General features: G+C 46.5%; 1 protein-coding gene across 1 annotated transcript in view; it reads right to left on the bottom strand.

The window, feature by feature from the left end:
• Nucleotides 1-15,504, bottom strand: part of kcnip2 (Kv channel interacting protein 2) — a 191,881-nt gene that overhangs the window by 100,996 nt on the left and 75,381 nt on the right. Inside the window, exon 3 of the mRNA XM_038960845.1 lies at nt 711-715. Within this exon, the coding sequence (XP_038816773.1) occupies nt 711-715 (5 nt within the window). The remainder of the gene's footprint in view (nt 1-710; nt 716-15,504) is intronic.

Raw genomic sequence — 15,504 nt, 5'->3', positions numbered from 1 at the left:
ATGTGTTCACTAGTAAGAACCCTGTGAGGGAAAACACACTGTTCTCTTCCTGGTTGAACCACCAGGTTCGCCTGATAAATATGAAGGGGATTTGGGAAGATGCCGTTCGTTTCTTATGCAGTGTGGGTTAGTGTTTGATCTGCAGCCCCATTCTTACGCCACGGACAAGGCTAGGATAGCCTTTGTTATTGAACTGCTGCGTGGAAGAGCTCTGGAATGGGCTTCAGCCATTTGGGAACGACAGGGAACCTGCACGGCTTCATATCAGGAGTTCACGGGAGAGATGAGAAAGCTTTTTGATCATCCAGTCCGAGGTAAGGACGCAGCTAAACGTTTGTTCTCTCTTCGCCAAGGAGCTCGCAGTGTGGCAGATTTTATGATCGAGTTCAGGACATTGGCGGTGGAGAGTGGTTGGAATGAGGAGTCACTACAAGCGGTTTTTTACAAGGGGTTGTCGGAGGAACTTAAGGACGAGCTGATATCTTATCCAGAGCCTAGTGACCTAGACAGCTTGGTCACTTTATCTATTCGGGTAGATAATAGAGTCCGAGAGAGAAGGAGGGAGAAGCAGTGGGGCCCATCCAATCAATCAGCCATTCGGTTACCATTCGGTTCAGGAAGTGAACCAGAAAGTATTGATCGTTATTCCCCACACGGTATTAGTGGAGGGGTCTTGCCACCAGATTCTGAACCAATGCAAGTGGGGCGACACGGGCTAACTAAGGAGGAGCGCCAACGTAGACGTAAGACCAACAGCTGTTTCTACTGTGGTAGCTCGGGACATTACATCTCCGCTTGTCCACAGCGCCCGTTAAACTGCCCGGCTCGCTAGTTTTGGGAGGAATTTTAGCGAGCCAGTTTCAATCTCTCAAGGATCCTGTCAGACCCCGTTTTCCTGCGACCCTTATGAATAAGGATCAGAGATTAGAGATGAACGCTCTTATCGATTCAGGTGCCGATGGCAGCTTTATTGATGCCGACTTGGTGGAACAGCTGGGGCTTTCCAAGGAGCAATTGCCGGAAGCCATTGAAGCAACCACTCTGAACGGGAGTAGTCTGGCACGGATCACTATGAGGACTGAACCGGTTAAGATGTTGGTGTCGGGGAATCATTCAGAGTTGATCTCCTTCCTCATTCTGTCCTCGCCCCATGTTCCTCTGGTTCTTGGTTACCCCTGGCTGAAGGAACACAATCCCTCGTTTGATTGGGTGACGGGTAAGGTAACTAGTTGGAGCATTGAGTGTCATGCTAACTGCCTTAGGACTGCCTGTTCTCCTGCTGTTTCCAGTCAGGTCAGTGACTCTGCTCCTCCTGATTTGTCTCTGGTTCCAGAAACATATCACGAGTTGGGTGAAGTATTCAGTAAACAGAAGGCTCTGTCCCTTCCTCCCCACCGACCTTATGACTGTGCGATTAATCTGTTTCCTGGAGCTGCCTTTCCCAAGGGACGGTTATACAGTATCTCTCGACCTGAACGTGAGGCCTTGGAGACCTACATCAAGGAGTCTCTAGCTGCAGGTCTCATTCGGCCCTCGTCATCACCTCTGGGAGCAGGATTTTTTTTTGTGAGCAAGAAGGATGGCTCTCTTCGACCGTGTATTGATTATCGGGGGTTGAATGATATTACGGTCAAGAACAAGTATCCCCTTCCCTTGATGAGCTCGGCTTTCGATTCCTTACAGGGTGCTACGGTTTTTACGAAGCTTGATTTACGTAATGCGTATCATTTGGTTCGGATCAAAGAGGGGGACGAGTGGTTGACTGGGTTCAATACTCCGATGGGACATTTTGAGTACCAAGTGATGCCGTTTGGACTGACCAACGCTCCGGCTGTGTTCCAAAGTATGGTAAATGACGTTCTGAGAGATATGATTGGAATTTTTGTGTTCGTTTACCTGGATGATATCCTCATCTTCTCGAAGGAGCTTTCTAGCCACGTTCTGCATGTCAAGCAGGTCCTGCAGCGGTTATTGGAGAACCGTCTGTTCGTGAAGGCTGAGAAGTGTGATTTTCACGCCCACACGACGTCATTTCTCGGGTACATCATATCCAGGGGAGAGATCAAGATGGACCAAGAGAAGGTTCGGGCGGTTCGGGATTGGGTCCAGCCCGGTACGAGATTGCAGCTCCAGAGATTTCTGGGGTTTGCGAACTTCTATCGGAGGTTTATCCGTGATTACAGCCGGGTGGCCGCCCCTTTAACTGCCCTGACGTCTTGCACCAGAAATTTCTGTTGGACTCCTGAGGCAGACCGAGCATTTCTGGACTTGAAGAGCCGATTCACCAACGCCCCGATTCTCTCTCAACCTGACACTTCCCGTCAGTTTGTTGTTGAAGTGGACGCGTCTGATGTGGGGGTGGGCGCCATCCTGTCCCAGCGTAGCTCCACTGACGGTAAACTCCATCCCTGCGCTTTCTACTCTTGTCGTCTTTCTCCAGCTGAAAGAAACTACGATGTGGGTAACCGGGAGCTTCTCGCTGTGAAGCTTGCCTTGGAGGAGTGGCGTCACTGGTTGGAGGGAGCGGAGCAACCGTTTGTGGTCTGGACTGACCACAAGAATCTGGCTTACGTGCAATCGGCTAAACGTCTCAACGCCCGTCAGGCCAGGTGGGCGTTGTTTTTTGGACGCTTCAATTTTTCCCTGACGTTCCGACCTGGGTCGAAGAACGGGAAGGCGGACGCCCTGTCCCGGATGTTCTCTAAGACGGAGGAGAGTGGGGCCAAGACTGAGACGATTCTTCCCCAGAATGTTGTCGTGGGAACCGTTACATGGAGGATTGAGGAGGATGTGATGGCGGCCCTTCGGACGCAGCCCGGCCCTGGTAACGGTCCACCCGGTCAGTTGTTCGTGCCTGAGTCGGTCCGTTCTGCTGTTCTTCAGTGGTCCCACGCCAGCAAGATAGCTTGTCACCCTGGCGTTGCTCGGACTATGTCGCTACTGCGCAGACGATTTTGGTGGCCTGCCATGGGAGAAGATACCCGGAGGTTTGTTGCCGCATGTCCTGTTTGTGCTCAGAACAAAAGTACCAATCGGCCCAGCTCTGGGCTTCTTCACCCCCTACCTATTCCTCGGCGACCTTGGTCGCATCTGGCCCTGGATTTTGTCACAGGATTGCCCCCTTCTGTTGGGAACACGGTCATTCTGACCATTGTGGACAGATTCAGCAAGTTTGCTCATTTTGTCCCTCTCTCCAAGCTTCCATCGGCTACGGAGACGTCTGAGATCTTGGTTAGGGAGGTTTTCAGGGTCCACGGATTGCCCAGTGACATTGTTTCTGACCGTGGTCCTCAGTTTACCTCTGCTGTCTGGAGATCTTTCTGTTTGGCCATTGGAGCTACAGTCAGTCTCACTTCTGGATTTCATCCACAATCTAATGGTCAGGCGGAGAGAGCCAACCAGAAGATGGAGTCCACGCTGCGTTGTCTTGTCTCCTCTGATCCTACCTCTTGGTCATCTCAATTACCCTGGGTCGAGTATGCCCATAATACCCTTCCGTCATCTGCCACTGGGATGTCCCCCTTCCAATGCCTGTACGGTTACCAACCTCCTTTGTTTCCTTCTCAGGAAAGGGATCTCTCGGTTCCCTCTGTCCAGACCCACATTCGTCGTTGCCACCGGACCTGGCATCGGGCCAGGAAGGCTCTCCTTAGAGTGTCTGACCGGTATCAGACGGCTGGGGCCGTATTCCTGCCCCAGCTTATACGGTCGGAGATAAGGTTTGGTTGGCTACACGGGATCTTCCTCTACGGACTGAGTCGAGAAAGTTGTCACCGAAGTTCATTGGTCCGTTTGTAGTGGAGAGAATCATTAATCCTGTTGTGGTTCGACTCAAGTTGCCTGCAACTCTTAGAGTACATCCCACCTTTCATGTCTCCTGCCTCAAGCCGGTTCACCTCAGTCCTCTGTTGCCCCCTCCTCCTCGTCCTCCTCCTCCTCGGATGATCGGAGGTGGTCCTGTCTACACGGTGCGCCGCATCATGGACTCCAGACGGCGGGGTCGAGGGTACCAGTATTTAGTGGATTGGGAAGGATATGGTCCAGAGGAGAGGAGTTGGATTCCTCGGCGTCAGATCCTGGATGACGACCTGCTTCGTGACTTCTACCGCCTCCACCCTGGCGCTCCAGGTAGTCCGCCCGGTGGCGTTCGTCGGAGGGAGGGTACTGTCACGAATCCCGCTTCCTGAGTCTGGGTTTGCCTGTGTGTCTGTCCTGGAGTGTGTTTCAGGTGTCCTGGAACGCACCCTGTCTGGTTGCCGGGCGAATTAGCTTGTTGGGAGATGGATGTTCACCCGCACCTGTGTCCCATCAGTAATCTGCACACCTGTCCTGATCATCATCTCTCCCCTTCAAAAGCTCTGACCTGACTTCCATTCCCTGCCGGATCGTTAGCCATGAACAGTATGTTGTGCCATAGTATCAGACTCCAGTTGGATAGTATTTGTTTTGTTATTTTTGTTTACGTATTGCTTGCCTTGAACTTACCTCCGTTTGTTTTGCCTTCAGTTACTCACCCGGATCATTCACCCCATTCACGCCTGGTCGACGGAGGATTCCGCTACTCCATTGGATTCACCTATTTACTCCCATCAATTCACCACCGCTGCCCGCTACGCCACCTGGATATATCTACCCATTCACATTTACTTGTAAATAAATACTCACCTTCTTCCTACGCTCCTTGTCCTGGTCTGCTTCTGGGTTCAATTTTGAAAGAACGTGACATTATTACTGCATTAAAAGTCAGATAAGGATATCTTTAACATCACTAGGGATGTAAACCCTTGTAAAAGTGCATCAAGGTGAAAAATAAATGACTGAAATAGGTCTAACATAGGTCTCTTTTTGTTTCCATTCGCATCTCTGTCGAGTCTTCATTAATTGGATCATCTATTCACAATGCACCTAAACTACGTACAGTTAGAACTGGCAGACAGAGAGAAGTGCTGTGTGCGCGCGTGTGTGTGTGTAGATAAGTATAGCACCATATGGACTGTGTAATCAGAGGTCATTAATAAGGAGTGTGTGTATTAACGTTCCCAGGAGACTGAAGAATGAACTCTCGGGTTTCCTTTAGCACCGTGTCACTCTCTGACTAATAGCTGCTACTGGTCGACTCCCTGTGTTGCTGTGTTGCTGTGTGTTGCTGTGTTGCTGTGTGTTGCTGTGTGTTGTCTACCTCTCCACCACGGTTTGTGCTTCTTCTCCTCCTCTCTTCCTCCCCTCCCTACCCTATATTCCTTCCATCACCACAGTGAGGGGCTTTGTGTAAGTGTGTGTGTGTGTGTCTGTGTCCGTGTGTGTGTCTGTAGAGCATGTGTGTGTGTGTCTGTACAGCATGTGTGTGTGTGTGTGTGTGTGTCTGCGTATGTTGTGTGTGTGTCTGCGTATGTTGTGTGTGTGTGTGTGTGTGCTCGTGCGTGCTTTGCCGTGTATGTGTACAAGACTTTGTCTCCAGTAAATGAGTTTGCTATCAGTCAGCCCTGTTCTCTATGGTCCTGATTCCGACCCGAGTTAAGCGTGCGTAAATTGAACATTATTCCCTTTTTATGAACTTTTCTCTCTATGCGTTATTCTGACCTGGAATTTAGGCATGAGAAAAGCGTGCTATTCACCTGCTATTCTTTTAGGGGGGGAGATTGAATACATTAAGGTGTGTCTACAGATATGTCATAATCTGACCTTGACTTAATTCACTAATAAATCCACCAACTTGAAAACCATTAATAAGGTGTAGCGAACCTATCGTTTCCGAACCTACCGAACTTCCAAGTGGACATTTTTTCCTTTAGAAATAGCAACATTCCCCATGCACTGTAATTTACAACTTGATAGGAGCTATTGATAAGATCCAGGTAAATGATTCATCCATTTGGAGAAGGGAAATGTAAATGTAAATTACACTTGTTTCAGATCCAGTTGACCTCGTAATTGCCGGTGACACGTGTGAAACCAGTCCCATGGCAGACATCTGAAGCATATCAACATATCAACTCTCCCACAGTGAAGTTTAAGAAATGCTATGCCATCATGCAGAATTGAAATGATATCTACAACCTTTTAACGTGAAGGGATGGGCACTCAAATGTCTTCATTGTAGGCTACTCCGACTTTCTCTGTTTCCTATTTCTATCATGTTAAATACCACTATCAGTATCGACCGTCAGTAGACCCAATAACGACACTTATTCAACTGCCAATCTACTGTCAGCTCCCTTCAGTTGGTAAAGCCTACATTATCATTCTATTTCATTACATTGTTTCGTTTAACTCCATTTGTTTCTTCTGTAAATGCCGTCATGGCCATGTGGTTTCTGAGGATCATTAGGAACAGTTGATAATATATATATTTTTAAACGTAGAGGCTACTTAAATCATTATGGAGCAGAGCGGAGACCAAGCCATAACAGTTTGAACCCGACACATGGCACAATACTTGGCTCTGTTATCACACAGTTCCATGGTTAGCACAGGCAATAGACAATTGTATAGCCTACTATTGTACACTATTCTCCTATCATAATTCTATATACTTCCTACATTACCATCAGTGGGGGCTGCTGAGGGGAGGACGGCTCATAATAATGGCTGGAATGGAGTTAATGGAATTGGAGTCGATACCATTCCACCAGTTCCGCTCCAGCCATTACCATGAGCCCGTTTTCCTCAATTAAGGTGCCACCAAACTCTTGTTCATAATAAATCAAACCACTGCATTTTTGATTCATAAATATATTTTGTGTGTAAATTCTCTCCAAACCTGTTTTTGCATAATTCATACATACTTCCCCCAACCCTAAACTTTGCCTAAATAATCTTTAAAATCAGAGTATTTTTTTATGTACCAGTTGGTGTTGAAACAGAGACGAACAAGCACATATTTAGATGGCTTTCTTTCATCGATCCCTATTTTCAGGCACAGTTCTCTCAATGTATTCTAGTCTGTCGACAACATTCTAACTAAAGGTACATCGTATTTAAGGGGATGGCTTAAGATAAATGTACTGAAAACCCCATCAAATGAAAACTCCACAAGAAAATCTGTTGAACAAATAATGGGCGAACAGCATTGAATAGCATTTCAAGTTCAAGGTGAGAACATGCATAGAGAAAAAAGTGCATAAAATGACACATGCGTTACTCAGGTCGGAATCGTTCCTCATCTGAAGCTGATGAGAGAGACAAAACACAACGCTCATACCTTTCAATCAGAGAATAGCAGATTAGCCGTCTGGCAAAACAAGAAGACAATAGCATATGTGCTCCTGTTACTTACTCTACTGGCATCGATTATAGCTATATCAGAGGTGGTTCATTGAACCGGGTAATGAGTAACCTCGCTTGAGACCTGAAATACTTGTGTCAGCTCTCTGAGCTAATGCCTAGGCTTTAGCTCAGCTGGTTAACATGGAATGATCAGTACCCAGGGAGAGAGAGAGGGAGGGAGGGAGGGAGGGAGAGAGAGAGAGAGAGAGAGAGAGAGAGAGAGAGAGAGAGAGAGAGAGAGAGAGAGAGAGAGAGAGAGAGAGAGAGAGAGAGAGAGAGAGAGAGAGAGAGAGAGAGAGAGAGAGAGAGAGAGAGAGAGAGAGAGAGAGAGAGAGAGAGAGAGAGAGAGAGAGAGAGAGAGAGAGAGAGAGAGAGAGAGAGAGAGAGAGAGAGAGAGAGAGAGAACTGTCTGAGCCAGTTTAAACAAGCCAGTTTAATTATAGCTTTACCAGACAGACTTAATTATCACAGTTAGAGTTCTCTCCCTCCCTTCATCCTTCTGTCTCTCCCTCAGAAATGGTGGAAGGCAGAAAAACTACATTTGGTTCCCTCTCCTAATCATTTCATGTGGGATCCCTATGGCTTGCTCAAACTGTGTGGCATTAAAAGTGGTTCCCTACAACGGACGTTCACAAAAGGCATTGTTCTGAACTCATTTGAAATGAACTGTGGGCCTACAGGTTTTCATCCTTCCCCTCTAATCAGGGACTGGAGGTCTAAAAATGGTTCCATCTAGTAAATAGTATATATTGTAACATTTTATAGCCTGTCTATTAGCTGGGCCCCTTGACATTAGCATGTCCTGAAATGCCATGATAACGAAATACAAACGACGATGGACTTTGATGAAATCATGGCAAAGGCCTACTATTAGCTAGCTCCTATCACAGAGGACCACATTTACCTCTCTCTCTCTCTCTCTCTCTCTCTCTCTCTATTTTCTACAATCCCCTCTCCATCTCCACACCCCTCTCTCTTTGTCACCCTCCTCTTCCTGGAACAGACACGCAGGAACCGGTTGTCATGGAAACCTTGCTCTCTGGGTAAACTTACGGAAATACACATGAACACACGCGCGCACGCACACACACACACACGCGCGCACACACACACACACACACACACACACACACACACACACACACACACACACACACACACACACACACACACACACACACACACACACACACACACACTGTATTTAATAAATACTTAATGGATCTGATGATTATAAGACCACTGACTTACTGTCTGGACACTATAGTATTTCTTTATGCATAGTGTTTCTGATAGCAGCTCTGCTGTGTGTGTGTGTGTGTGTGTGTGTGTGTGTGTGTGTGTGTGTGTGTGTGTGTGTGTGTGTGTGTGTGTGTGTGTGTGTGTGTGTGTGTGTGTGTGTACGCACTTGCTTTCTGAATATGAACATGTTCCTCTGCAGATGTCAAAGTCTAATGAGAGAAAGAACACTGAGAGAATGAAAGAAATCGAGATGAAGGAGGATGCAATAAGTACCTTGTCAAGTAGATCAATAAAATAAGCAGTAACCCACAGTAACCCACTGAACAGGTCAACTATACTGGTATCATATCATTGCTCAACAGTTCGTAGGGGACGATTGTCTTTTCATTTTGCTGAGGAAAGAGAGTGATTCGGATAGAAAAGCTAAAATATCGAGAGAGGGAGTGAAAACAAGAGGGAGAGTGATTCATGAAGAAAGAAAAAAAGTTGACTCAGTCCAGCCTTCCTTTCATTCTATACTGAACAAATATATAAACGCAACATGTAAAAATTTCTAAGATTTAACTGAGTTCAAATTCATATGAGGAAATCAGTCAATTGAAATAAACGAATTAGGCCCTTAATCTATGGATTTCACATGTCTTGGTCACAGAACCCTTAAAAAAAAAATGGGCCTCACAATGGGCAGTATTTCTGTGCATTCAAATTGCCATCAATAAAATGCAATTGTGTTCATTGACCATAGCTTATGCCTTCCCATACTGTACCATATGCCACTGCCACCATGGGGCACTTTGTCCACAAATTTGACATCAGCAAACCGCTCACCCGCATGATTCCCTTAACGTGGTCTGCGGTTGTGTGGCCGGTTGGACGTAATTCTCTAAAACAACGTTGGGAGGCGGCTTATGGTAGAGAAATTAACATTACATTCTCTGGTAACAGCTCTGGTGGACATTCCGGTAGTCAGCATGCCAATTGCATGCTCCCTCAAAACTTGAGACATCTGTGGCATTGTATTGTGTGACAAAACTGCACATTTTAGGAGTGCCCTTTCATTGACCCCAGCACAATGTGCAGCTGTGTAATTATCATGCTGTTAAATCAGCTTCTTGATATGCCACACCTGTCAGATGGGTGGATTATTTTGGAAAAGGGGAAACGCTCACTAACAGGGATGTAAACAAATGTGTATGTGCAGATGTAAAAATGTTGGGATCTTTAATTTCAGCTCATGAAACATGGGACCAACACTTTTGTGTTTAGATTTTTGTTCAGTGTACAGTACATCCACAGCTCAATTAATTTAATAATTACCATGTAATCTCCATGCACAGAGAGTATATAATGTCTCTCTCTCTCTCTCTCTCACACACACACACACACACACACACACACACACACACACACACACACACACACACACACACACTGGCCGTGACCCCATTATCCAGAGGGTGTCTCAGATGATAAAAAACAAAAACATTTCCAATTCAGACATTCGTAAATTACACACTCGTATGGAATAGGACAAATATAAGCACCCACACACATACATTTACCGTATCCACACGCACACACCTACCTACACACGCTACAAGGCGTATGTAGAAAACCAGACAGAACCAATAGAGATATAATATCAGATACCAACAGTACCACACAGCTAGAACACTTCAGCTCTTAGACATAGAACGACAAAGCTGGAACAACAGAGATAAAACCATAGACCCCCTACAACCCCCCGGCTCCTAGTCCCAAGCACCCCTGTATTGAAGAAAGAACCAGGAGCAGCCCCAGACCCAGACGTCTGCTCTCACCTTACCTGTGGAGGTGAGCCAGCTGTGGGGGTCTGGGTTAGGAGTCGGGGGGTTAAGACCAGGAGGGGGGAGGGGGGGGGGGGTTAGAGTGGAGAGACTGCCTACCTTTCTCGAGTGTCCCTGTGAGGAAGCGGTAGAAAAAGCGAAACACTTTGGTCAGCTGTCTCTTGCATCTCTTCCTGCAATGGCTCATCTTGACTCTGTAGTGGCTAATGATAGTCACAAGGTGGGGGTAAATGGCGAGTGTTGGGGGATTCGACAAGGCAGAAAAACAGTGACAAGAGAGAAAGAAGGAAGAAAGAAAAGGGTGTGTAAAGTGTAGCTGCTTGCTGCTCTTCTCTCTCTCTCTCTCTCTCTCTCTCACTCTCTCCACCTTCTCTATCTCCTTTCGTTCGTGGCTCCACCTCTAGGCCTCCTGCTGTCAATCAACAACAGTGTTCTGTCTCCTCCCCCTTACCCTGTGAGAATCCCCTCACCCGATCTGATTGGCTGGCAGAGTGGCGGAAAATTCCGGTCCAAGTGATGTCTACTATACAACTACTGTACTCTGAGTGACAGGTTTTTCTCCTCTCTTATTTTCTCCTCTTTTTATTTTCTTCTCTTCTTCCTCCAGCGACTATTTATTTTCTCCTTCTCGTCTGTCTCCTGTTATTTTTCTCTACTTACTACTTTCAAAGAAACAAACACTTCCTGGGAGTTTTGTTTTGGTGTGAACCAGCGTGAGAGTAAGTGTGCATGTTTGTGTTTGTGTGTGTGTTTGTGTGTTCCAGCGGGAGAGTAAGTAATGCGACGGGGAGATACAAAGCAAACACGGCAATTAGCATCACTCGCCGCTCCCCTCTCCTCCCTCACTCTCTTTTTTTTTCTCTCTCTCCCTCTCTCTCTCTCTCGCTGTCTTTTTCGTCTCCTCTCTTCTCTTCTCTTCTCCCACTCTATGCTCAGCTCTCGTGTGGACCAGAGAGTAGGAGAATCTGGTCAATTAATCGGGTCTTAATTTGTTCTTCTCTCCGAAGATAGAGTTGCATGAAATGTCCAAAGCCCAGTAGAGGAAAGTAGAGGAAGAGGTAGAGGAAAGACGTGAGCTCTCCCTCTATGTGTAGTACAGGAGCAGAAACCCCAGTAGGAGAGGGGGAATCAGTTGTTTTTTACAATTGTAGTAGAAATCCCAGCCGATGGAGTGAAAGAACGAGAGATACAGTCGTATCAGTCTGTCAAAGGAGAGGAGGAGAGTTCTAATCCTCTAAAGAAGAGTAGGAGAAGCAGCTCTCTCACCCTCTTACTCTCTCTGTCACACATGTCTTCTCTTCTCCTTTCTCTCTCTCTCTCTCTCGTTTGCTCCTGTCCTCTCTCAGTCCCTGACCTACCACTCAGCCAGTAGTGGGGAAAAAACCACAACACACACTTGCAGCAGTGGAGGCTGCTGAGGGGAGAACGGCTCATGATAATGCCTGGAGCGGAGCGTGTGTTTGGTGTAAAGTATTTGATACCATTCCACTAATTCCACTCCAGTCATTACCATGTGCCTGTCCTCCCCAATTAAAGTGCCACCAACCTCCAGTGACTTGCTGTCACATTCACTTCCTTGCAAGTCAATATTCAGAGTACTGCTGAGAGTGGTCCCAGCACAAGTGTGTGTCCTGAAGAACAGCTAAGCATTCTGCCAGACTAAGATTAGAACCTATACATACATACAGAACTACAGTACAACACCCCCCCGCCCCTTGCCAACACTAGCTGGAAGATGCACTCGCTCTTTCCATCATACTTTGTTCAACTATAATACAAACAAACATGCAAACACATGTACGAAAGCGCACACACACACAGCGTCAGTATGATCTGATGATAGTGTACAGTACCTAGTTAATTTTTGATGGAGGCAAATCCAGGAGAGAGAGAGAGGACTTCCCAGCATTCATCTCTCTCTCTCAGAGATTTCAGAACTAGTGACAGCGACAGAAAGTGTTGAAATAACAATATTTATTACAGAAATAGGGGCAGGCAAACGACAGGTCAAGGCAGGCAGAGGTCGATAATTCAGAGTAGTGGGGCAAAGGTACAGGACGTCAGGCAGGCTCAGGGTCAGGTCAGGCAGAGGTCGGTAATTCAGAGTAGTGGGGCAAAGGTACAGGACGTCAGGCAGGCTCAGGGTCAGGTCAGGCAGAGGTCGATAATTCAGAGTAGTGGGGCAAAGGTACAGGACGTCAGGCAGGCTCAGGGTCAGGTCAGGCAGAGGTCGGTAATCCAGAGTAGTGGGGCAAAGGTACAGGACGTCAGGCAGGCTCAGGGTCAGGTCAGGCAGAGGTCGGTAATCCAGAGTAGTGGGGCAAAGGTACAGGACGTCAGGCAGGCTCAGGGTCAGGACGGACAGAAAAAGTCAAAACCTGGAAAAACAGAAACAATCAGGAACAGAGGGAAAACCGTTGGTAGGCTTGACGAAACAAAATGAACTGGCAATAGACAAACAGAGAACACAGGTATAAGTACCCAGGGGATAATGGGGAAGATGGGCGACACCTGAAGGGGGGTGGAGACAAGCACAAGAACAGGTGAAACAGATCAGGGCGTGACAGGGAGAGTGGTTGTTCCAAGTGAAGCTGTAACTGATGGTAGACTGTTCAGCCATATTGACTTCAAAATAGCCTAAACCTTTAGATACATCAGCTTTTTAATGAATGAATTAGCACCAGTACAGACACCTAACCACAGAGACACAAACACCGATAAAGGTCTGACAGAAGGTAGGCAGGAAGGTAGGAGTGAGAACCAACATGGGATGTGTGTGAGGGCTGAGAGGTGTATGTGTGGGGGCCCGGAGGTGTTGTTCCTCTAACTGTGTGAGACATGTACAGTAGATGAGCCAAAACACAGCGATCAGCTGTTGAAATTGAATTTGATCTCTGAGAAATTAAGCATATTGATTACCCACTTTATATGTACATACTGTATCCTCGGGGGGGGGGGGGGGCTAGAAACATAATTGAGCTGCACCTTCTTTAACATCTGCTCATCTCTGTATGCGACAAATAAACGTTGATTTGATTTGGATTTACAAACCAACCCGTCTCAATGATGACGTCATCCTTCCCTTGAGTCCCATTCTTAATCTGGCCTGCAGAAGTTTTCCCTCACCACAGATCTCGGATCAGATTATGCAAATCCATAAATCCTCACCTTCGGGGAGGTGAGACCTGTGAGTGAGTGATGATATCATCGTTTCCTCAAGTTCCAGCCATGGTCTGTCTCTCTGTAGCATACAGACAGTCACAAACACACGCAGACAATCTGCCCTTCTGATGCCCTTTTGTGCTGCTTTGAACAGTTTATTCATTCCTTTCCTCATCACAGGGACCGATTGCTCGCTGATGGCAGAGAAAACACATAGAGGAGGGGGTGAGAGGGTAAGTGTCAGAGAGTAAGAAACAGAGCGACGGACATAGAAGAAAACCTAGTGGGAGAGAACTGAAATGAACGTAGAGAAAGGTGGAGGGGGCACAAAGGGGAAGCAGAAAATAGAGTGACAAAGATAGATTTGGAGAGTGAGATTTACAACCTTGTGTACGAGATACGGAGGCAGTGATCATATGTGATATGACACACACTCACGCACAACCTCTTCCTGTGGCAGGCAAACGCAACAGCTGGAATGACAGACTCAACACTCGATTCAATGTGAACATGATGGAGGGAGAGAGAGAGAGAGAATGAAAGAGGGAGCCACCAGGTGGAAGCGCTTGTGTCAAAAAGACTGCTGACTAATGTTGGACAATACTATGAGGTCACCAGTACACACACGCATATGTGCATGCACACACAAACACGCACACGAACACACACACACACACGCCCACAAATATATATGTCTTACTTCCATCCCCTCTCCCCTCCACTCTCCGCATCTACCCATGTAGAAATAAAGGGAAACACTGTGATAAACAGAAGGAAACGTTTCTCCTTGGAGAGGTAGAAAGACAGAAAGAGAGAGAGAGAGATAACAGAGATGTTGTAATGGAGTCTAAAGGAGGCCATTAGACTAAACTAATGATGCATGTCTCCTCCACAGAGAGAGAAATAGAACCAGCGTTGATTTGTAATGAATATTCATTAGCAACTGTTTGGCCCCGTTTGTAGAAGAGAAGTGTGTGTGTGTTTACGTGTGCATGTGTTTGTCCTTGCTCCTGTCAGGTCTGTGGTAGCTTCTGCTGAGTGAGTGATCTCATCTGTTGGCAGTTGAGCGCAGAACTCCTTTTAGCATACTATGGAGGAAGACAAGGTCAAACGTTCGGACGTGTTAGGGCCTTGAGTCCCTGGCAACAGCGTCGGTCCCGCCCATTAAGGGTATAGAAAAGGGAGTATCTAATTGAAATCCATTTCATTTTAGTGCTGCATCAAATGGTTTAGAATAATATTTTCATAATCATGTATTCTGTCTATGACCAAGTTGATGCCTAACATGTGATGTGCAAGTTACCAAGTCAAATGGCAAGATAAATCACTTTTACCACTTATTTCAAATCGATGAAGCCAAGGTGGTGAAATGCTCATTCAATACAGCATCTGCATGCTTACGGGTGTCCCGTGCCTCTGTAAAAACATACACGTTTGGTGGGTTTGTATCTAGTATGAGTGGGAACATGACCACAGGTGTTTTACCTTTGGTTCTTCTCCACTGCAGTTAAGGCTAGGACTGAAAATAACTTGTGCACATTAGCTGGTAAAATAGCCAGCCAGGCATGAAATTGGCTGCAAAGTAGCTAATATCGACGAGGCAAAAATAATTTGCATCACTGTCATTTATTTGAGATAAACTAAAAAGAGGAACTTTCGTGAAGTGTTGTGCGTGTCATGTACACCTAGCAATAGCTATACCTCAAGGCAGAAGCAGTGGCACTCCTCATCAGCGGAAATCAGACATATTGTTGAGAAAACAACATCATCCACTTTGTGTCAATTCAACGACCTGAGCCAGCTAGCTGTCATCGATAGCAGATCAGATTTACGGTCGGCACGGACTGCATGGCCAAAGGTGAGTGACTCAAGCTACACGACAACTTTCAAGCAACCTATAGCCAGCCATCGAGCAAGCTAGCTATTTTTGAATCACGATATTCATTTGATAGCCTATCTAAGGTTGCTAGCTAGATATAATATAGCCTGCATAATACTTTCAGCTATT

This window comes from Salvelinus namaycush, chromosome 22 (genome assembly GCF_016432855.1).
Source record: "Salvelinus namaycush isolate Seneca chromosome 22, SaNama_1.0, whole genome shotgun sequence".
Classification (NCBI taxonomy): Eukaryota; Metazoa; Chordata; class Actinopteri; order Salmoniformes; family Salmonidae; genus Salvelinus; species Salvelinus namaycush.
The sequence above is the reverse complement of the archived record's forward strand: the minus strand, read 5'-3'. Positions and strand labels throughout refer to the sequence as shown.